This window comes from Hemitrygon akajei, chromosome 12, assembly GCF_048418815.1.
Source record: "Hemitrygon akajei chromosome 12, sHemAka1.3, whole genome shotgun sequence".
Classification (NCBI taxonomy): domain Eukaryota; kingdom Metazoa; phylum Chordata; class Chondrichthyes; order Myliobatiformes; family Dasyatidae; genus Hemitrygon; species Hemitrygon akajei.
The window spans coordinates 71,901,595-71,926,304 of NC_133135.1; the positions used below are offsets into that span (position 1 = coordinate 71,901,595).

Below are 24,710 nucleotides of genomic sequence, written 5' to 3' on the forward strand. Positions count from 1 at the left end.
GAGAGACTAAAAGCTGTGTGCAAAAGTAGATGCAAAGACCAAACCCCAGCCAGATGAATGGAAGGCCAAAAAGAAAGGAGTCAATGGAGATATGAAAACAGAGGATTTGTCAGATGATGTTGTGGATGAGGAAATGAAGAGGAGATCAGATCGTAGAGCGAGGAATAGAATGGTTAATAAGAGAATACTTCAGTAAACTAAATGTACCTTACTAAGATCAAGATGCACAAACTAGAAAAAGGAGAAGAAAGGTGCCTCAAGCTGTCAGAACCACTTCCTGCAGTCTCAGAGTCAACTCCTGCAACCACCATGGAAGAGGCCCCAAAACCTGAGATTGTTTTCACAGCTAGAAGTCTTGAAAGATGCCACCCTACAAGAGTAAGAATTCCTTCACAGCAATTAAATCTTTAGGCCTGAATGGGAGAATTTAAGATTTACTTTGCTGAGATCTCTGTATAGTCATTGTATTAAATAGCATATTTTGTGTATAGTTGATATGCATTTTATATTGAGTTGGCATTTATAGTTAAGCAGAGAGGTGTTGTGTATTTAATATTTCAGTAATATTTGAGTTATTTTGTAAATATATTGTTTGATTAAGCATTCTCAAACAATCTCAGATGGAGAGAGCTCATACAGGAGTTAGGTATACCAGCTAGTGGAGTGGTGCCGCAGCAACAACCTGGCACTCAACGTCAGTAAGACGAAAGAGCTGATTGTGGACTTCAGGAAGGGTAAGATGAAGAAACACATACCAATCCTCATAGTGGGATCAGAAGTGGAGAGAGTGAGCAGTTTCAAGTTCCTGGATATCAAGATCTCTGAGGATCTAACCTGGTCCCAATATAGTGAACAACAACACACACAAAATGCTGGTGGAACACAGCAGGCCAGGCAACATCTATAGGGAGAAGCGCTGTCAATGTTTCAGGCCGAGACCCTTCTTCCTGACGTCCTCGGCCCAAAATGTCGACAGCGCTTCTCCCTATAGATACTGCCTGGCCTGCTGTGTTCCACCAGCATTTTGTGTGTGTTGTTGTTTGAATTTCTAGCATCTGCAGATTTCCTTGTGTTTGCCCAATATAGTGATGTAGTTATAAAGAAGGCAAGACAGCGGCTATACTGTAATAGGAATTTGAAGAGACTTGGCATGTCAACAAATACTACACTCAAAAACTTCTATAGCTGTGCCGTGGAGAGCATTCTGACAGGCTGCATCACTCTCTGGTATGGAGAGGCTACTACCGGACTAAAATAAGCTCTAGAAGGTTGTAAATCTAGTCAGTTCCATCTTGGGTACTAGCCTACAAAGTAGTTAGGACATCTTCAGGGAGCGGTGTCTCAGAAAGGCAGCTTCCATTATTAAGGACCTCTAGCACCCTTTTCTCACTGTTACCATCAGGTAGGAGGTACAGAAGCCTGAAGGCACACACTCAGCGATTCAGGAACAGCTGCTTCCCCTCTGCCATCCGATTCTTAAATGGACATTGAATCTTTGGACACTACCTCATTAAAAAAAAATACAGTATTTCTGTTTTTGCATGTTTTTAAAAATCTATTCAATATATGTATACTGCAATTGATTTACTTATTTATTATAATTTATTTTTTTCTCTCTGCTGGATTATGTTATGCATTGAACTGCTGCTGCTAAGTTAACAAATTTCACGTCACATGCTGGATATAAAAACCTGATTCTGAATACCCACATTCAACCTTTCAGAAACAATTTCTTCCCATCTACCATCAGATTTCTGAACAGTCCATGAACACTACCTTGTTACTCCTCTTTTGCACAACTTATTTTTTATTGTAGTATGAAGTAATTTTTATGCCTGCACTGGTGCCACAAAACAGTAAATTTCACAACTTACACCAATGAATACAAACCCAATTCTGATTCTGTTAAAAGAACAAAAGTGAGTGACCCTCAATGATTTGGATGGTTAGCTTTCCAAAGAAATAAAATCTGCACTACTATTTTATACCTACCTCAAGACATCTGTTTGCATGTCATCCAACAAATTGCATTTCTCGTTGTGTATCAGTAATATGCAACGTACATACAGCATACCTACCATTCAACTGAATCTACTAACACTGCAAATAACAACAATCAATGCTATTCATGACTTTTCTTGAAACATATTTTATGATCAAACAACTCAATGAAGCAGGCTTTACTGCTTAAATGACTCAGTTAAAATCAACACTCAGTGGCCACTTTATTTGGTACACCTGCTCATTTATGCAAATATCTAATCAGTTAATCATGTGGCAGTAACTAAATGCATAAACGCTTGCAAACTCTTCTTACTTACCCCTGGAACATGACCCCACCAAAAAACATCAAACCATTGTCTCCCGTACCATCACTGCCCTTATCAACTCCGGAGATCTTCCATCCTCAGCCAAAAAACTCATAATTCCCACACCCCGCACTGCTCGGTTTTACCTCCTCCCCAAGATTCATAAGCCTGACTGTCCTGGTAGGCCCATAGTTTCGGCCTGCTCCTGCCCCACTGAACTTGTATCTGCCTACCTGGACTCCATTTTGTCACCCATAGTACAGTCACTCCCTGCCTGCAACCAGGATACATCCCATGCCCTCCACCTCTTCAATAACTTCCAGTTCCCCGGTCCCGACCGCTTCATTTTCACCATGGATGTCCAATCCTTATACACTTCAATTCCCCATCAAGAAGGCCTCAAAGCCCTCCGCTACTTTCTTGATAATAGATCTCACCAGTTCCCCAACACCACCACACTCCTCCGGTTGGCAGAACTGGTACTCACACTTAATAACTTCTCTTTTGGCTCTTCCCACTTTCTTCAGACCAAGGGTGTAGCTATGGGCACTCGCATGGGCCCCAGCTATGCCTGCCTCTTCGTGGGTTATGTGGAACAGTCTATGCACCAAATCTATACTGGTACTGCTCCCCAACTTTTCCTTCGCTACATTGACGACTACATTGGTGCTGCTTCCTGCACCCATGCTGAGCTCGTCAATTTCACCAACTTTGCCTCTAACTTTCACCCAGCCCTCAAATTCACTTGGTCCATCTCAGACACTTCTTTCCCCTTTCTCGATCTCTCGGTCTCCAACTCTGGAGATAGACTGTCCACTGAAATCTTCTATAAACCCACTGACTCCCATAACTACCTTGATTATACCTCTTCACACACTGCCAAATGTAAAAATGCTATTCCCTATTCCCAGTTCCTCTGTCTCTGCCGCATCTGTTCCCAGGATGAGGCTTTCCGTTCCAGGACATCCCAAATGTCTTCATTCTTTAAGGATTGTGGTTTCCCTTCTGCCATCATCAACGATGCCCTCACCCGCATCTCCTCCATTTCCCGCACTTCGGCCCTCACCCCATCCTCCCGTCACCACAACAGGGACCATGTTCCCCTTGTCCTCACCTACCACCCCACCAGCCTCCCAATCCAGCATATTATCCTCTGCAACTTCCGCCACCTTCAACAGGACCCCACCACTAAGCACATCTTTCCCTCTCTACCCCTTTCTGCTTTTCGCAGGGATCGTTCCCTCTGTGACTGCCTGGTCCACACGTCCCTCCCCACAGATCTCCCACCGGGTACTTATCCCTGTAAGCGCAAGCGCTACACCTGTCCCTACACCTCCTCTCTTACCACCATTCAGGGCCCCAAACAGTCCTTCCAGGTGAGGTAACACTTCACTTGTGAGTCTGTTGGGGTAATCTATTGCATCCGGTGCTCCCGATGCGGCCTCCTCTACATCTGCGAGACCCGACGCAGATTGGGGGACCGCTTTGTCGAGCACCTCCGCTCCGTCCGCAACAACAGACAGGATCTCCTGGTTGTCACCCACTTCAACTCTGCTTCACATTCCCATTCGGATATGTCCATACATGGCCTCCTCTACTGCCATGATGAGGCCAAACTCGGGTTGGAGGAGCAACACTTCGTATACCATCTGGGTAGTCTCCAGCCCCTTGGTATGAACATCGAATTCTCCAACTTCTGGTAATTCCCTCCCTCTCCCTTCCCCCATCCCACTTTCACTCTGTCTCCTCTACTAGCTGCCTATCACCTCTCTCATGATTCTGCCTTCTTCTACTACCCATAGTGCTTTCCCCTTAGATTCCATCTTTACCTCTCCTGCCTATCCCCTCCCCCACCCCTTGAACTTTCCTCTGATTGGTTTTCCACCCTCCCCCCACCTTCTTTATGGGGCCCCTGTCCCCTCCTTCTTCAGTCCTGACGAAGGGTCTCAGCCTGAAACGTTGACTGCTCATTTCAACAGATGCTGCCCGACCTGCTGAGTTCATCCAGCTTGTTTGTATGTGTTGATTTGACCACAGCATCTGCAGTATACTTTGTGTTAAGAGGTTGCTGTTGTTCAGACCAAACACCAGTACAGGGAAGAAATGTGATTTAAGTGACTTTAAGAATGTTGGTGCCAGACAGAACTGCTGATCTCCTGGGATTTTCACACACATTAGTCACTAGAGTTTACAGAGAACGGTGTGAAATGCAAAACACATCCAGTGAATGGTAGTTCTGTGGGCAAAATTACTTTGTTAATGAGAAAGGTCAGAGGAGAATGGCCTGACTTATTCAAGTAAACAGGAAGGCGACAGTAACTTAAATAACCACACGTAATAACAGTGATGTGCAGAAGAGCATCTCTCAATGCACAACACAAGGAATCTTGAAGTGGATAGGCTATAGCAGAAGACCACACCAGGTTCCACTTCTGTGGCCACTTTTTAAGGTATACTCCTGTACCTAATAAAGTGGCCACAGAGTGTATTTAAAATGCACCCATTTATCATAATTAAGTGACTGTTGTTAAACTACAGTTCCATTTAACATTGCAACTTCAATTAATCATATTTCAGAACTAATCAATCAATCCAGCTAGCTATTGCACTGATAAGATCTCCAAAATAGGATGCAGCAATGCTTCCCAATACTATGGCTTTACAATTAAACCAATCAGCTATAGCAACTTCTGACAAATCAGTACAACAGCTGTTTTTCCAGCTATGAATTAAACACAAACACCTTCACATTACATAGCCATTGAAAAGGTCTAAGGTATTGAGTGATTATCAGTCAAGCTTTCTTGGAAGAATCAACAATTAATTCTTATTGAAATACTGATGGTCCTTTCTTGATACAGTCAAACAAAATGTGCAATGGGCTCAAACTCACTCACTGTTATTTAAGATGCATGTGACAAAACCTAAAGAAACAAGATGTATATTTTGAAATGCAATTTTCAAAGTCACCAACACTACTGTCAGTGTTTATCCCTCTTTCTCTGATCAGTGAGGTGCACTGTATACTGTATTTTCAAAGTTCAAAGTAAAATTTATTATTAGAGTATATATATCACCACATACAACCCTGAGATTCTTTTTCTGTGCACATACTTAGCAAATCTATAGAACAGTAACTGTAAACATTAGAAACTATAAACTGTAAACAAACTCGGCAACACAGATATAAATAAATAGTAATAAGTAATGAGCATAAAGTAACAATACAACATAGTTCTAAATTAGTGTAGCTGTCCCCTTTAGTTCAAGAGTCTGATGGTTGAGGAATAGTAACTGTTCTTAAACCTAGTGGTGTGAGTCCTGAGGCACCTGTACTTTCTGCCTGATGGCAGCAGTGAGAAAAGAGAAAGGCCTGTGTGGTGAGGATTTTTGATGATTTTCTACAGCAACGTTTCATGTAGATGTGCTCAATAGTTGGGAGGGTTTTACTTGTGATGTACTGGGCCAAATCCACTACTTTTGTAGGATTTTCTGCTCATTATGTGCAGCAGATAGAAGCTAACGTCAAAATATTTTGTTTACAGTTTATACTTTCTGATGTACAGGACAGCTACAAATACCTGGGGATCCTTTAGGTGCATGGGAACCACGATGAGGACACAAGGAAGGCTGCAACACCCAAGTATCTCCTGAGAGTAAGACTGATCCTAAAAAGCCAGCTGAATGGGAAGAACAAGATCAGAGCAGTCAACACATTTGCCCTATTAGTCATGAGATACCCAGCCACAATATTGTGCTGGCTAAGGAACGAATTGAAAACTGTTGACATCAAGACCCGGAAACTACATCCAAAGTCCAACAGCAAGTGACTGTACACCTGCCAGAATAGAGGAGGAAAGTGTTAAGGACACAGTTCTGAAAGAAATGCTAAATATCTATGAGTATGGCACAAAGATGACCCCCAAGGATAATCTGCCAGGAGAATACCTCAAACAATTGGCAGGGGATACAGAAATGGAAGTGGGTGAAGCAGAACCAGAAGCCACTGCACAGGATGTACCATTGCCAAATATCAGAGGTGGCTGACATAAGAAAGTCCTACCAATGACTGGAAAAGGCAGGGCTGAGTGACAGCACAAAGGAATAGAAGCAAGGGTCTATCACACCAGACAAGACCCAAGATGCAGACTGAGCAAGGAATCCATTGAAACCATCAAGCACATAGTAATAGGGTGTAAGACATAGGCAGAAACAGCATACACTGAACCGGACAACCAAGTTGCAAGAATTGTGTATAGGAACATCTGTGCTAATTATGGATTGGACGTTCCCGAGTCCAAATAGGAAACACCTAAGAAGGTAGTAGAGAATGACAGAGCTAAGAAATTGTGGTATTTCTAAGTACAGGCTGATAAGCAGGTACTGGCCAACCAACCAGACATAGTAATACTGGACAAGGAACAGAAGAAAGCAATGTGGCAATCCTGAATGACAGTAACATCAGAAAAAAAGAACACAAGAAGCTGGAGAAATACAAGGGCTTGAAAGAGCAGATAGAAATGATGTGGAAAGTTAAACCCAGAGTAATCATGGTGGTAACACACACAAAATGCTGGTGGAACACAGCAGGCCAGGCAGCATCTATAAGGAGAAGCACAGTCGACGTTTCGGGCCGAGAACCTTTGTCAGGACTAACTGAAAGGAAAGATAGTAAGAGATTTGAAAGTAGCAGGGGGAGGGGAAAATGCAAAATGATAGGAGAAGACCGGAAGGGGTGGGGTAAAGCTGAGAGCCGGAAAGGTGGTTGGCAAAAGGGATACAGAGCTGGAGAAGGAAGAGGATCATTGGACGGGAGGCCTAGGGAGAAAGAAAGGGGGAGGGGAGCAGCAGAGGGAGATGGGAAGAAAGAGAGACAAAAAAGGAGGGGGGAAAAAACTAAATATATCAGGGATGGGGTAAGAAGGGGAGGAGGGGCATTAACAGAAGTCAGAGAAGTCAATGTTCATGCCATCAGGTTGGAGTCTACCCAGCTGATATATCAGGTGTTGTTCCTCCAACATGAGTGTGGCTTCATCTTTACAGTAGAGGAGGCCATGGATAGACATATCAGAATGGGAGTGGGATGTGGAATTGAAATGTGTAGCCACTAGGTGATCCTGCTTTTTCTGGCGGACAGAGCATAGGTGTTCAGCGAAATGGTCTCCCAGTCTGCGTCGGGTCTCACCAATAAACACCGGGTGCACCAGACGCAGTATACCACACCAGCCGACTCACAGGTGAAGTGTCGCCTCACCTGGAAGGACTGTCTGGGGCACTGAATGGTGGTGAGGGAGGAAGTGTATGGGCAGGTGTAGCACTTGTTCCGCTTACAAGGATAACTGCCAGGAGGGAGATGGGTGGGAAAGGATGGGAGGGACGAATGGACAAGGGAGTTGCGTAGGGAGCGATCCCTGCAGAAAGCAGAAGGGGGGGGGAGAGGGAAAGATGGGCTTGGTAGTAGGATCCCGTTGGAGGTGGCAGAAGTTACAGAGAATTATACGTTGGACCCGGAGGCTGGTGGGGTGGTAGGTGCGGACAAGGAGAACCCTATCCTGGGTGGGGTGGTGGGTGGATGGGGTGAGGGCAGATGTGCGGGAAATAGGAGAGATGTGTTTGAGAGCAGAGTTGATGGTGGAACAAGGGAAGCCCCTTTGTTTAAAAAAGGACGACATCTCCTTCGTCCTGGAATGACAAGCCTCATCCTGAGAGCAGATGTGGCGGAGGCGGAGGAATTGTGAGAAGGGGATAGCATTTTTGCAAGAGACAGGGTGGGAAGAGGAATAGTCCATGTAGCTGTGAGAGTTTGTAGGCTTATAGTAGGTATCAGTAGATAAGCCGTCTCCAGAGATGGACACAGAAAGATCAAGAAAGGAGAGGGAGGTGTCAGAAATGGACCAGGTAAATATGAGGGCAGGGTGAAAGTTGGAGGCAAAGTTAATGAAGTCAATGAGCTCAGCATGCGTGCAGGAGGCAGCGCTAATGCAGTCATCGATGTAGCAAAGGAAAAGAGGGGGACGGATACCCATATAGGCTTGGAACATAGACTGTTCCACAAAGCCAACAAAAAGGCAGGCATAACTGGGACCCGTGCGGGTGCCCATGGCTACACCTTTGGTTTGGAGGAAGTGGGAGGAGCCAAAGGAGAAATTATTGAGAGTAAGAACTAATTCCACTAGACGGAGGAGAGTGGTGGTAGAGGGGAATTGGTTAGGTCAGGAATCCAAAAAGAAGCAGAGAGCTTTGAGACCTTCCTGGTGGGGGATGGAGGTATATAGGGACTGTACGCCCATGGTGAAAATAAGGCAGTGGGGGCCAGGGAACTTAAAATCATTGAAAAAATTCAAAGCATGAGAAGTGTCATGAACATAGGTGGGAAGGGATTGAACAAGGGGGGGATAAAACAGTGTCAAGAAATGAGTTCGGTGGGGCAGGAGCAAGCTGAGACAATGGGTCTACCTGGACAGGCAGGTTTGTGGATCTTGGGTAGGAGGTAGAAACGGGAAGTGTGGGGTGTGCGAACTATGAGGTTGGTGGCAGTGGATGGGAGATCCCCAGAGCTAATGAGGTTGGTGATGGTATAGGAGACAGTGGTCTGGTGCTCCTTAGTGGGGTTATGATCAAGGGGTAAATAAGAGGAGGTATCAGAGAGTTGTCGCTGTGCCTCGGCCAGGTTTTTTCCCCCTCCTTATATTTCCTCTCTTTCTGCCCATCACTCTGCCTGTTCTCCATCTCCCTCTGGTGCTCCCCTCCCCCTTTCTTTCTCCCTAGGCCTCCCGTCCAATGATCCTTTCCCTTCTCCAGCTCTGTATCCCTTTTGCCAATCACCTTTCCGGCTCTCAGCTTCACCCCACCCCTTCCGGTCTTCTCCTATCATTTCGCATTTTCCCCTACCCCTGCTACTTTCAAATCTCTTACTATCTTTCCTTTCAGTTAGTCCTGACGAAGAGTCTCAGCCCGAAACGTTGACTGTGCTTCTCCTTATAGATGCTGCCTGGCCTGCCGTGTTCCACCAGCATTTTGTGTGTGTTGCTTGAATTTCCAGCATCTGCAGATTTCCTCGTGTTTGCTTTTGTAATCATGGTGGTGATAGGAGCACTTGGAACTGTGACATCTGGACAGGGAGAATGGATCCAACAAATCCCTGAAACAATATCTGAGGTCTTGGTCTAAAAGAGTGCACTACCAGTAACAGCAAGGATACTGCGCTGAACCCTCAAGCTCCTAGGCCTCTGGTAGAGGACCTAAGATAGAGGGAAAAATACATGTACACACCACCCACAAAGGACGAGAAAATAATTAAATAAATACCTTTCCCCCTCACCCCTTTTGGGTGGTGTGTATGTGCATTTTTCCCTCAATCTCAGGTCCTCTACCAGTGCCTATAAAAAGTTTTCGTGTTTTGTGCTTTATAACATTGAGTCACAGTGGATTTACTTCGGCTTTTTTTGACACTGATCAACAGAAAAACACTCATTCATGTCAAAGTGAAAGCAGATCTCTGCAAGTGGATCTAAATTAATTACAAATATAAAACGCAAAATAACTGATTGCGTAAGTATTCATCCCCTTTAAATATGACACACCAAACCATCACTATTGCAGCCAATTGGTTTTAGAAGTCACATAATTAGTTAAATTGAGATCACTGTGTGCAGTCTAAGTGGTTCAATTGATTACAGTAAAAATACAGCTGTACCTGGAAGGTCCAACTGCTGGTGAGTCCGTATCCTAGCAAAAAACTACACCATGAAAACAAAAGAACACTCCAAGCAACTCCATGAAAAGGTTATTCCAATCAATAAAGGCAATTTACATCACAAAAATACAAGGTTATTCAACTTCCACTGTTGTACCCTTCACCTACATTGTCTAAATTCATCACAATGTTTCTCCGTGAATCAGCATTTACCCTGCATTCCATGCCATTGTTGTTCTTGCATTCATCTTGTCATCTTGTTCATCCAAGTTCATCTTGTCCTTATTTTTCACCCTACATTCTCTCAATATCCCAGGGAAAATTGCTGATCACCAAGCTTCATTCTTTATACTGATATTAGCTAACACAGTGCAAGTTTTCTTCATTTAGGAACTACTCCCACTTTCCTCACACCCCCAACCGAATGACCCTCTCTATAAGTACATTGTCATTTGGCTTTTAATTCAAAATTGCCACCATTTACCTTGATATTTGTGATAAGAATGGAATTAAGTAAAGTTATACAGTAAGAGACAAGTAGATGAAGGTGTGAAGTATGATGAGACCACAAAGAACACTATTTGTGACAGTATTTTAGAGCTACTGTGTTGCAAGAAACTTGTTTGCAAATGGCTGGAGGGACTCAGTGGATCAGGCAGTATTTGGGAGGAAAAGAGATATGTGATGCTTTGCATTGAGACTGCAACAGGACACTGCTTGACCTGCTGAGTTTTTCCAGCAGTTTTTCTTTCATTCCAGATTACAGCATCTGAGTCCTTTGTGTCTCTGGTATATTTAGGTAAAAAGGAAGAGATACAGGGATGACAACTTGGAAGAGAGAAACAGGCATTGGACCAAAAATATCTAATTCATACAAAGATATTTGTGTTTGAACAGCTGGCTAAACCAGGGCTTATTCAATCGTTAATATTTTAGTATTTTTATAGACAATTGCAGTTGTAAACATTGAAATACGGTGCCTATAAGAAGTATTCACCCCCTCCCCCCTTGGAAGTTTTCAAAGAAACATAGAAAACCTATAGGACAATACAGGCACTTTGGCCCACAAAGCTGTGCTGAACATGTCCTTACCTTAGAAATTACCTAGGGTTACTCACAGCCCTCTATTTTTCTGAGCTCCATATACCTGTGCAGGAGTCTCTTAAAAGACCCTATTGTATCCGCCTCCACCACCATCGCTGACATCCCATTCCACACACTCACCACTCTCTACGGAAAAAAACTTACCCCTGACTCCTCTGTACCTACTTCCAAACACTTTCAAACTGTGCCCTCTTGTGCTAGCCATTTCAGCCCTGGGAAAAGGCCTCTGACTATCCACACAATCAATGCCTCTCATCATCTTATACACCTATCATGTTTTATTGTTTTACAACATTGAATCACAGTGGATTTAATTTGGCTTTTTTTGGACAATAATCAACAGAAAAAGGCCCCTTTGTGTTAAAGTGAAAACAGATCTCTACAAAGTCATCTAAATGAATTACAAATATAAAACACAAAAATAATTGATTATATAAGTATTCACCCCCTTTAATATGATACACCAAATCATCACTGATGTAGCCAACCGGTTTTAGAAGTCAATTATTAGTTAAGTGGAGATCTGTTTTTGGTGACCTGTGTGTAGTCAAGGTGTTTCAATTGATTGTCATAAAAATATGTTTGTATCTGGAAGGTCCAACTGCTGTCAGCAGCTGTTCAAAGACTATCTTTAGATAGATAGATAGATAGATAGATAGATGCTTTATTCATCCCCATGGGGAAATTTAACTTTTTTCCAATGTCCCATACACTTGTTGTAGCAAAACTAATTACATACAATACTTAACTCAGTAAAGAATATGATATGCATCTAAATCACTATCTCAAAAAGCATTAATAATAGCTTTTAAAAAGTTCTTAAGTCCTGGCGGTAGAATTGTAAAGCCTAATGGCATTGGGGAGTATTGACCTCTTCATCCTGGCTGAGGAGCATTGCATCGATAGTAACCTGTCGCTGAAACTGCTTCTCTGTCTCTGGATGGTGCTATGTAGAGGATGTTCAGAGTTATCCATAATTGACCGTAGCCTACTCAGCGCCCTTCGCTCAGCTACCGATGTTAAACTCTCCAGTACTTTGCCCACGACAGAGCCCGCCTTCCTTACCAGCTTATTAAGACGTGAGGCGTCCCTCTTCTTAATGCTTCCTCCCCAACACGCCACCACAAAGAAGAGGGCGCTCTCCACAACTGACCTATAGAACATCTTCAGCATCTCACTACAGACATTGAATGACGCCAACCTTCTTAGGAAGTACAGTCGACTCTGTGCCTTCCTGCACAAGGCATCTGTGTTGGCAGTCCAGTCTAACTTCTCGTCTAACTGTACTCCCAGATACTTGTAGGTCTTAACCTGCTCCACACATTCTCCATTAATGATCACTGGCTCCATATGAGGCCTAGATCTCCTAAAGTCCACCACCATCTCCTTGGTCTTGGTGATATTGAGACGCAGGTAGTTTGAGTTGCACCATATCACAAAGTCCTGTATCAGTTTCCTATACTCCTCCTCCTGTCCATTCCTGACACATCCCACTATGGCCGTGTCATCAGCGAACTTCTGCACATGGCAGGACTCCGAGTTATATTGGAAGTCTGATGTGTACAGGGTGAACAGGACCGGAGAGAGTACGGTTCCCTGCGGCGCCCCTGTGCTGCTGACCACCGTGTCAGACTTACAGTCTCCCAACCGCACATACTGAGGCCTATCTGTCAAGTAGTCCACTATCCAATCCACCATGTGAGAGTCTACTCCCATCTCCGTTAGTTTGTGCCTTAAGATCTTGGGCTGGATGGTGTTAAAGGCACTAGAGAAGTCAAGGAATGTAATCCTCACAGCACAACTGACCCCCTCTAGGTGAGAGAGTGATTTGTGCAGCAAATACGTGATAGCATCCTCCACTCCCACCTTCTCCTTATACGCAAACTGAAGAGGATCCTGGGCGTGCCTGGTTTGTGGCCTCAGATTCTGTATTATCAGCCGCTCCATGGTCTTCATCACGTGCGACGTCAAAGCAACAGGTCTGAAGTCATTCAACTCCTTTGGTTGTGGTTTCTTCTGTACCGGGGCAATACAGGATGTTTTCCACTGTCTGGGTACTCTTCTCTGCTCCAGGCTCATGTTGAAGATGCGCTGTAGTGGTTCTCCCAGCTCAGTCGCACAGGCCCTCAGTAATCGTGGGGAAACTCCATCCGGTCCAGCCGCCTTGCTGGTACAGATCTTCCTCAGTTGACCTTCCACCTGTGCAGCCGTAATCCTGGGCGTGGGCAAGGTCTCCTGTGAGTGGCTATTTTCCTGTGAGGGAAGTAAGCCTGGTGTGGATTTCTGCGGTGAGGATGAGATTGAGCTGTCAAACCTGTTGAAGAAGTTGTTCAGCTGGTTCGCTTTCTCCACATCTCCACTTATGTTCGCCCCCCGCTTTGCACCGCATCCGGTGATGATCTTCATCCCATCCCACACCTCCTTCATGCTTTTTTTCTGCAGCTTTTGTTCTAGCTTCCTCCTATACTGCTCCTTTGCCCCCCTTATCTGTACTCTGAGTTCCTTCTGAACTCTTTTAAGCTCCAACCGATCACCATCTTTAAAGGCCCTCTTCTTCTGGTTTAGGAGGCCTTTGATGTGACTAGTGATCCAGGGCTTATTATTGGGATAGCAGCGAACAGTTCTAACAGGGACAACTGCATCCACACAAAAGTTAATATAGTCCGTTGTGCATTCAGTGACCTCCTCAATGCCCCCACAGAGCCCCCCTTGCAGTACATCCCAGTTAGTAGTACCGAAGCAGTCTCTCAGGGCCTGTTCCGCTTCAGGAGTCCACTTCCTAAAAGAGCGTGTGGTAGTGGGATGCCTCATCACAATTGATTTATATCTGGGCTGTAACAAAACCAGGTTGTGATCAGCTTTCCCCAATGAAGGCAGTGGGGATGCACTATATGCCTCCTCTACGTTTGCATACAGTAGGTCAATAGTCCTATTACCCCTGGTGTAGCAATCCACGTACTGGGAGAAAGCAGGTAGTGTCTTGTCCAAGGTCACATGGTTGAAGTCCCCTGTAATTATCACCAGTGCCTCAGGGTGCTGTGTCTGAAGCCTAGCAACAGCGGAGCTGATGACGTCACACGCTACCGTTGCGTCGGCACGCGGTGGGACATACACATTCACCACAATGACGCTTGCGAATTCTCGAGGCAGGTAATATGGCCTCATACTCACGGCGATCAGCTCAATATCTCTTTCACAAACGGAGATCTTTGTACTCACATGCCCGGGGTTACACCATCTTTCGTTGATGTAGACAACGAGTCCCCCTCCTTTCTTCTTCCCACACTTTTTGGCATCTCTGTCAAATCTTTGATTGATTTAGATATTTCTAGTTCAAAGCATATTTCTCACATCAAAGCTCTCCATCCCAGTATCTCTTTCTGGCAAAAACTACACCAGGAAGACAAAAGAACATTCCAAGCAAATCCACTGAAAGGTTACACCTCACAAGTGAGGAGATGGATACAAGAAAATTTCTAAGTCACTGAATATCCCTTGGAGTACAGTACAGTTAAGTCAGTCATCAAGAAATGTAAAGAATATGGCACTGCTGTGAATCTGCCTAGAGCAGACTGTCATCAAAAACTGAGTAATTGTGCAAGGGAACTAGGGAGGAAGGCCACCAAGAGACCCATGACAACTCTGGAGGAGTTCAGTGGCTGAGAATGGAGAGACTGTGAATACAACTGTTGACCAGGTGCTTCATCATTCACAGCTTTGTGGGAGAGTGTTACAAACTGTAACGTTTTAGAAACAAACCAGCAGCAATAGATTACACATCGGAGTCTGGTTTTGATGTTAAAACCACTATCTTTATTAGTAACTGCTTATAATATAGCAACTTAAACCAAGATAAACAAAAGTTAACAGTGTTATGTGTACATATGTGTAAATATAGCTCCCAAACTATATTGAGCTTGGGGGGGTGGAGGGGGAAACAAGGCTTAGAGTCTTGAGATGGTGAAGTAGAAAAGTTCAGTAATCCACAAAATAAATGATGGGAGGGAGATATTTGTAATCCAGGTTGTAACAGAGAGAAAAGGTAAGTACGAAGTATTCCACAGGTTCCACGCTGGAAATGAGAAAACAATCGCCGTAGATCTTGTTCATTGTATCGTTCCAATTCCACATACGACTTATCACCGAAAGTGACCTGTCACAATCAGTCCCACAAGATATCCCGAAATCCACTCCTATGGATTACATGAAGTGACAGACACTCATACTGGAGCAACCTTGCCCCGGCAGTTCGTAGTTCCAAGTCTTGCAAAGACTGCGAGAGCAGCTGTTCTGTGGCACTCCCTGTGTTCTCTTTCTTTTTCTGTTCTGTGTATTTTAATCTGCACAGCCCACAGAAGCCTCTAACGTCACAGTCCCGCCTCACTTGGGTGCTCTTAAAATGACAGTCCACAGTAAACAAAACCTGCGGGTTCGTAACAAGAGTAACAAAGAGAAAGCCACTGTTGAAATGAACTCACGTGAAGTCTTGGGTAGGGTTTGCAAGAAGGCATGTGGGAGACTCTGAAGTCAGCTGGAAGAAGGTTCTATAATCTGATAAAACCAAAATTGAGCTTTTTGGCCATCAGACTAAATGCTCTACTTGGCGTAAGCCAAACATTGCACATCATCAAAAATACACCAGCCCCAATGCATTATGAAGGACCCCGCGCACCCCTCATACAAACTCTTCTCCCTCCTGCCATCTGGGAAAAGGCACTGAAGCATTCAGGCTCTCACGACCAGACTATGTAACAGTTTCTTCCCCCAAGCTATCAGACTCCTCAATACCCAGAGCCTGGACTGACACCTTACTGCCCTATTGTCCTGTTTATTATTTATTGGAATGCCTGCACCGTATTGTGCACTTTATGCAGTCCTGGGTAGGTCTTTAGTCTAGTGTAGTTGTTTTTTTTTTCTCTCTGTGTTGTTTTTTTATGTAGTTCAGTCTAGTTTTTGTACTGTGTCATGTAACACCATGGTCCTGAAAAATGTTGTCTCATTTTTACTATGTATTGTACATAGCAGTTATGGTCGAAATGACAATAAAAGTGACTTGACTTGACGACTTGTATTCAGTGTCCTGACTGATGAAGAGAAGCATGCCATATAACCTTTTAGAACAGAGATCAGTACAACACAACAAAGACAGGTCCTTCAGCCAATGATGAATGCTGACAACGATGTCAATCCAAACTAATCCCATCTACCTGAACACAGCATTGAGTGTCTATTCTCTGCCTGTTCCTCTGTTTGTCTTAGTAAGTGGTGTCTCACAAATTTAGAGTTTCTTGAGGGGATGATTTAGAGAGCTGATGAGGGCATTGCAGTAGACACTGGCCACTAAATGCCAATCTGAAAAACAGCTTTCCACTACTTTTCATCTAAGTCTTGTAACCATGTCAATTTGCTATCCACTTAGCTAGCACATCCTAGATCCCATGTGATTGAACCTTACCAACCTGCCTAGTATGTGAAACCTTGTCAAAAACCTAGCCACTTACCAGTCTTCCAGTATCTCACCCGTTCTAACAAAGATACAAAAATTTCTGCCAACCCCCAATAATTTCTCTGCTTATTTCTCAGAAGATCTTAGGATACACATGGTCAGGCCCCATCCATGATCAAATGCATGCACATTTATACAATAATTTCTGACTAAGTTTAACTTATTAAATGATATCAATTATTTAAATGATCCAGACTTTTTTTTAATAGTAGGGTGGAATCTGACTTCCATTAACTGAGTCTGATGCAGCAAGCTACTTTGGGAGTTGGGTAAAAGGTTTCCATTTTTGTGCATCACATCCTAAGACATACAGTATGATCTGTTGTGAATTACAATCCTATCAATTTTCCAGTTGTACCACAGGACGTAGACAGGGGAGGTGCTGTATTCCTTATTGATGGGTCTGCTACCACTGGAAATGTTAGTTTCGCTTACATCACTTGGTTAATTGATCAATTGGATATTGGAAGAGATAGAGTGCAAGTAGGTGTGGCACAGTATAGTGATGGTATAAAAACAGAATGCTACCTGAACTGTTACTCGACAAAAACTGAACTTGTGAATCACTTGTAAGGAGTCAAGGTAAAAGGTGGCAGGACAGTCAACACTGGGTCAGCACTTAACCACGTCCTTGAAAATCACTTTACCAATTCTGCAGGAAGTAGAAAAGGTGCTCCTCAAATATTGTTGCAACTTACTGGTGCAAGGTCTATGGATGAAATCAAATCACCAGCAGATGCCTTGAAGCAAGCTGCTGTAAAGATCCTTGGTGCAGGAAACAAGAACACTGAAATAGCACAACTGAAGATCACAAGTGGGTTTTCAGAGCAAACGAATTCTACTCCCTGCCAACTATACAGAATAAAGTGTTAACTCTATTAACAGCAATACTGATGGTGCGTTTGACAATGACGATTACTCCAACAGTTGCTAGTACTGAAGGTATCTGAATTATTTATTGTCTTTCTTAATCATTATTATATGCACTGTGTTGCAAATAGAGGTATCAGAGTCATAAGAAAATACCAATGAAGGTGCAGTTACCCAAGGCTTGATAAGAATTTGGGAGAACATGCTACCTCAAATAACTTGTCCAGATGAACTTAAGGTGAGCTGATAACCAGAACAAAAACAAATGAAATGATAAATATTGCTGGAAGGATGAACAGTGCCAAGAGGAAGCTTAGCCACAAAAGGCTGCAGTTACACTGACTGGCCTTCTTTTGTGCCAAAGAATCAATGTAAACAGAAGCTCAATTTAACAATATGTATTACCTAGGAACAAATTGATATCCTATCAGGGAGGAATCAGCTACACAATTTCAACCCTTTTGTGGGTGCATCAATATTACTTCTCAATTTTCTGCTCCAATCCACATATTTTGCTGTGCGATTCAATTTGTTGTCATTAGCTAACTTGGATCCTGCAAGATATTACGGAATTGCCAACTGTTCAAGAAATTGTAATTAGATGAAATTGGAACTAGAGGAGAGAATAGTTTAGCTCATGATGGAGTGGTGGAGCAGACTCGATGGGCCGAATGGCCTACTTCTGCTCCTTTGTCTTATGATCTTGAACAGCTTTTGACTGAAGTTGGAGCAGGGTTTGTAATTGAAGAATCAATTCCTCCCACTGAAGGTAACATTCTTTGACAGATTTACTTTAATAGTGAGCGCAAGACCTAGAGCCATAGTCTAAAGTAAGTTTTGAAATAATATATTTCCAACAGTGTCACCAATATTGAGTATTGATCATTTTAGTTAATCAAAAGATAAATTTCTGTCCATGAAAAGAACAGGTTTCTGGTGTAGATATGTGAGGTAATTTCCTACATTCCTGTTAGGAATTCTTGCATGAGAGTTAAAATAGAACATCAGTTGCGTGATTCATTGAAATTTGCAACTTTCAATTTTAGCAACTAAAATCATAGATGTAGAGTTACTCAGCATGGAAGTGGTACTTGGGTCACCATGCCTACTAAGGTAATGACCTGAGATAGCCCCATCTGCCTGTATTTGGCTCATAGACCTCTATACCTTTCCTATTCATGAACGTGTGCAAATGCACACTGTGAAAAACTTGCCTCTCAGGTTCCCTTTATATTATTCCCTTCACATTCTAAAATCTTCGCACTCGTTTTGAACTTCTGTACTGGGAAAAAAAAATCTACCTTATCTATGTCCCCCATGGTTTACAAGCATTGTTAAGTTCGCCCCTCAGCCCTCTCCACTCCAGGGAAAACAGAAACCAGCTTGTTTTTATAATTTGTTTTATTCAAAGAATCTTCATTATAACAACAAGAAAAAAGAGAAAACTGCAGAAGGATGCCATAGGCAAAAGAAATTCCTCTGATTGTTCCTGGAGGGAGGTTGGATTAGTGTGCATCTCAAAAATCTCACGTCAGGTATGTGAATTATGTGATCTGCCAGAAAAGCTGGTATGATGTAAATGAGAACTTGATAACCTGGGAGGAAATAAACTTCCAGTGCATTTTGCAATATGGTGGTATTGGTGGTACCCTATCAGTACCTGCTATAGGTAGACCACATCTCAGAATCGAACAGTAGGGCATAGATCACTATTGCCCAGTAGATAGCTGGGCAATAAATTGCTTTTCCACAGGGTTTGAAGTCATGATCTGGAAACTCTGTTCCTCAGAGAGCCAAAGACTGTGCTTCTATGTTGAAAGCAGCCAAGAATTATCACCAATGTCTGCCCTCATTGGGAAGAGGATGAGATTCAGGAAGCAGGCATTATTTCCCAGACCTTCATAAACTTTCATCAGCTAAAGGTAGTGTTGATCATCCTGAGCAGACTGGCAGAAGACAATTTTTGCAGATATTATATGAAGAGCTTAATCTTCAATCTGCATTTGTGAACAAGTGACAGTGATTCTTAGCTGAACTTCTGATGTGAAGATCCCTAAGTATTGCCTATACCCTAGATCTCAATGACTAAAGATTGGATTCAACAAAAAACCAACTGGTGCCTAAATTATGCAAACCAGTATTAATTCACAGCTTGCATCAGCAACTTCTACCTAAGGAATAACAGAATTGCAACTCAACATATACAGGAAAGACCATTAGCTGCCTATTAAATGCCCTACATAAAGTTAAAAAAATTAACTTCCTGGTGGCCAACCATTTTTATACCATGCCTCCTCTACTACCAGGCTGAACCAATCTCAGATTAGAGGAGCAATATTTTATATTTTTTTCTATTCCCCACTCTGGCTCCCCTTACCTCTTCTCCTCACATGCCTATCACTTCTTCTATCCCTTTATTGCATGGTCTACTGTCCTCTCATATCAGATTTCATCTTCTTCTTCAGCCTTTTCAATCTATCATCTCCCAACTTCTAACTTCATATCCCCCCCCCCCACCAAACCCCTTCCACCTGGGTTCGCTTATCACTTTCTAGCTTATATTCCTACCACTCCTCCCACCTACTTTGGCTTCTTCAACCTTTTTTCCAGTCTTGATAAAGGGTCTCGGCCCAAAACATCCACGGTTTAACCTTTTCCATGGATACTGGCTGACCTGATGAGTTCCTCCAGCATTATGTTGTGTTATTCTGACCTTCTAGCATCTGCAGAATCTCATGTTTATTATTTCTTGAAATTAAACTTATTAATTAACAACAGATCCTTTTAATGAGAAGATAATTATTAATGACTGCCAATTAACTAAGAAGTCGGCAGTTGTAAATGTGGATACCCTGCAGTGATATACTTAACCTGCTAACTTCCAATACTTCTTCCACATCAGCAAGGTTCAAATAGAATTATAATGGTACTCTCTCTGCTTGCATGGATGCATGTAACTCCTAGTTCAAGGTTATTCAAGAACAAAAAATAATCCACTTGGTTTGATTCTTAGCCGACCTTTAAATTTCCCTCTCCCTACTAATGATATGGAATGGCTATCTACAAAATGTAACTAATTTTCTTCAACTCCACCCATGCAAGAAAAGGGGCAGCAAGCATACAGTCATATGATGACTTGGAATTCTACCTTTAAATAACATAGTAGACTTGTAGATATAACTACACTTCTCTATTTGTAACGGTCAATATCCTGGAATCTCCTACCTCAAGGAACCGTGGAAGAACTTTTCCATGAGTACTGATATGCTTTGAAGTGCTATTTCTCTAAAAATAATAATCAGCATGAATTGTGGTCATGCCAATTACATCCATATTCCATGAATGAACTTCTTTTTTAAATCGTTATTCCACAGTTGTTCCCAACTTATCAGACCTTGGTTTCTCATGAAATTGAGTCTCCTTATCCAAAACTAAACCAAATGAACTAATCACAGTGTGCAAATCCTTGTCACCCATCTTCTATGTACTCTACAAGATAACTGGTGAGACAGTACTGACACACAATGATGAAAGTCACAAACAGCTTTGCAAGATAACAACCAGGTTCAGAAGACTCATCTCACCTGGTGAAGCTGACTGATATAAAACAATTAGGGCAAATGTGGATTAACAGTGTCAAAAACAAGATTATTGTTATCCTTTGAGAGGTGCTCCATCTAGCCAGTGTCACTCACTGAAAGCACTGTCTAAGTATTCTGGTAACCTATTAGAATTATAGTGTCATGTTACCTGCAAAGTCCCTTTAAAAGTATATCTAGAACTATAAAGACAATGATTGGATATTGAATGCCAGCAAATTAAAGTTACGTGGCTCAAGATGAGCATTTATTGATTCATTCAGAAACTGAGTATTCTACTTCTATTGTAATGTAAGTAAAGATGTTATCTATCATAGCTGTGCGATGGTTAATAAAGGAAGAGTCAAATAAGCATCAGCTGATGCATGAAGAATTTTAATGTACTATATAAACTCAAAATCCTTGTATGTGGTAAAGCCAGCAAAAAAGTCAACTGAAATAATAATCATGTGTAATCTCATTCCAAGGAAGCAAGCATTTGGGCTACATTTTCTCCCTGCTCTGCCTGTAGGACACATGTGCTTGGTGACACATCACATGCAGGTGCCACCTCTAAGTTACATTAAGTGCTTGATTCTGAGCTGCGTTGCTGTTACTGCCAATCTGAGTGATGAGGTACCTTCATCATTCTCTTTTTGATCAGCTGCCATTGGCGAGCAGGCAGGTGATCTTTGCCATCTGAAAGGAAGATGTAGGGGTAGAGTGAAAGTAAGGCGAGGTGGAATGGGCAAGTTAAAGATTCATGCTTACACCACTGCAGTTTCCAAAACAGAAGATAGTTTAAGATGATGAAAAATCAGTCAAGGTTAAGAGTAAACCCTTATTTTTCATTATCCCTAGGGTTGTGCTAAGTTGCCTGTTTCAATAAAGACTAACATTCTATCCACCATTTTGATTCATCAAAATCACATGTATACACCACTGCTTTGCTGCTAGCAACATTGCTATGTAGACTTCTCCATTAAGAGAGAAGGAAGTGGTTAATAGCAATATTTCAGTATGTCCATTGTGTCCAAATAGCTATTAGCATTTGGAAGTTGAAGTGTAGATGCTATGAATCTGAGGAGGAGATGATCCAATCAATTTCAAATATGAACCGAGACAGATAATTTGTTAAGACAAGGGATGGGATGCTTTACATAGAACAATGAGTTAACAGTGCAGTTGGTAGAAATGTACCCACTAGCCATGTGTGCAAGGCCATTAAGCTTCTTGCCATGAGGTGTAATATCATCCTTCAGGTTTGATTCCTCAAGGTCATGTTAGCCCTCGCAACCTACTATTTTCTTGGTATACTTGCAGACTCTCTTATGGTAAAGGACATTCTCTCTGCCTCATTTACCAAGGACTCCTGAGTTATGTCAGTAAAAATCACATGCCAGCTATCCCTCATGATCAGCCATGTCAACCAAAAAGCTTCAGAGACCCATGGAATGACCTCTACCAACATCTGCAGCCACAAAGTACCTGTCCTTGAAAAGGTGCAGGCAAAACATCAGTGGAGCTAACTTTAATTTATGGTAGATACACAAAAAAGGCACAATTACATTAATAAATTTACAACCAGAGATTGTAGTACAAGTTTAGTCTGTGTCCTGATCATCAAAAAGTTTGCATTAATCACACAGTCATCCCAAAACTATCCAAATTAATTCCTCACAGTTCAAATGCTTAATAGAATTCAAGATTATCAAACACACTATTGAAGCAAAAATAACAAAAGCAAATATTGCAATCAAATATGCATTTCCAAGTTTCAGAAATAGGATTTTTTTGCAACTGAATTAGTTCAATATTGGTATCCAATAAATCACAACTTCACAGAAGGTAAATGTTGCTGTTGGTTCACTTCCAAACATGTTACACACCAGTACACTCCCCCATTATGTTTTTAATCACAAAATGATCTTCACGGATTGTCTCACACATCTGAATTCCCAGACATGCATTTTTAATAATGGTTTTAGTATTTTCTTCCATTAGATTATGTGGCATCAGCTCACATACTTGTCGAAACACGCTAAAAACTTATTAGTCTAAGTTTGATGAGGTAATTCAATGGCGCTCCAGAGACATTGCAACATTATCCATGTTGTTAATTCAGTGCAAAAGCAAGTAGTCGCTGCACTTTCAGAGATGCAATTTTTGGCTAAGCACAGACACAACATCCTCAGCTGAACTGAAAAGATTACATATCTTGATGCAAGCCAAAGATTTTCCATAAACCCCACTAGAAAAAGACTATATGGATACCATCACAAAAGTTGTTGTAGAATGTGGGAATCTATGGAACACAATGTTTCTCAGATCACAACCATAACTTCACTTCAAAAGTACTTCAAAGGAAGTAAATTGCAGTGAAATAGACCTAAATTATGAAAGCATATTGATGAATTTTAAAAATCACAGTGAAAAAGAAAGCAATTTTGGATTACTTTTACTGCAATAACGTTTATAACTTTAAAATTTGTACCTGTGATTGAAATGCAGAAACTGCAACATGACCAGCAAACTGTTGAGGAGGCTGTTCATCCATAATGCAAGAAAAGTAGGATCTTTTTACCTAAGACAGTAAATATAGCAAATTTACTGACATGACATTATTATACCCAGAAATATTCCAATATTTCAGCTAATTTTAATACAGTGAGTTAGTTACATGCATTTCATTTACTTGCAGTACTCACACCAAATGATTAATTGTAATAAATTGTAACAGGTGCTTTATAGATACAAAAATACCTGTCAATTAAGTTTTCATATTTACAATGGATCAATGCAGTTCAACCATCAGCATGACTCATTTAATGGCAACCTAGTTTGATTTTTATATTTTCCAGTTAAACACTTTTTTAAATGCGCATTTCTTTTTTTTGTAATTTATTTTTTTATTGAAGTTCATCATCAAACATTTCCATAAGATGTATTTCCGACATTGTACATATATATCATATAATCATATATATCACAAATCTCCACAAAGTATTTATCTGAGGTATACACTTATAGAAAAGAGTGGAAAGAAAAAACAAGCAAAAGGAAAGAACTATGTACAAGTAGGGAGTGATTTTTTTTTAACAACAGATTTATTGATTTGTGAGAATAAAATCAGGCCTATGAGGCATTATGTAGTTAAACCATTCTTCCCAGTATGAATCAAGTTATTCCAGCTTATGATTAACAGATGCTGTTATCTTCTCCATTTTGTAAACGTCCATTGTAATTTCCATCCATGTATTTAAAGTTGGGCTCTCCTGTGATAACCATTTCCTAGTAAGAGTCTTTTTACCAGTCACCAACAGTGTATTCATTAAATATTATCTCTTTTCAACCATTCTTGAGGTATATATCCAAAATATATGGTCTTACTCTCCAAGGGTATTTCATATTTAAAGATGTCTTGTAGGGCATTATGTATCCCCCTCCAATAGTTTTTGATAACAGGGCAGTGCGAAAAAATATGATAATGATTTGCATTTTGCTTTCCACAATTTCTCCGGCAAACAGGGAGGTTACTATCATAATGGGATTTCTGAGAGGGTGTAATAAAATATCTTATCAAGTTTTTCCATCCAAACTCCCTCCATTTCTGTGAACTGGTACACTTCCATTGATACCTCCATATT

At 41.8% G+C, this 24,710-nt stretch overlaps 1 protein-coding gene across 9 annotated transcripts in view; it reads right to left on the minus strand.

Moving 5' to 3' along the window:
- nek7 (NIMA-related kinase 7) overlaps positions 1-24,710 on the minus strand; it is a 222,678-nt gene that overhangs the window by 93,485 nt on the left and 104,483 nt on the right. For all 9 annotated transcript variants that reach the window (XM_073063495.1, XM_073063492.1, XM_073063497.1 and 6 more), the window contains one exon: positions 23,558-23,647. In XM_073063495.1, the coding sequence (XP_072919596.1) occupies positions 23,558-23,620 (63 nt within the window). In that variant the 5' untranslated portion in view covers positions 23,621-23,647. The remainder of the gene's footprint in view (positions 1-23,557; positions 23,648-24,710) is intronic.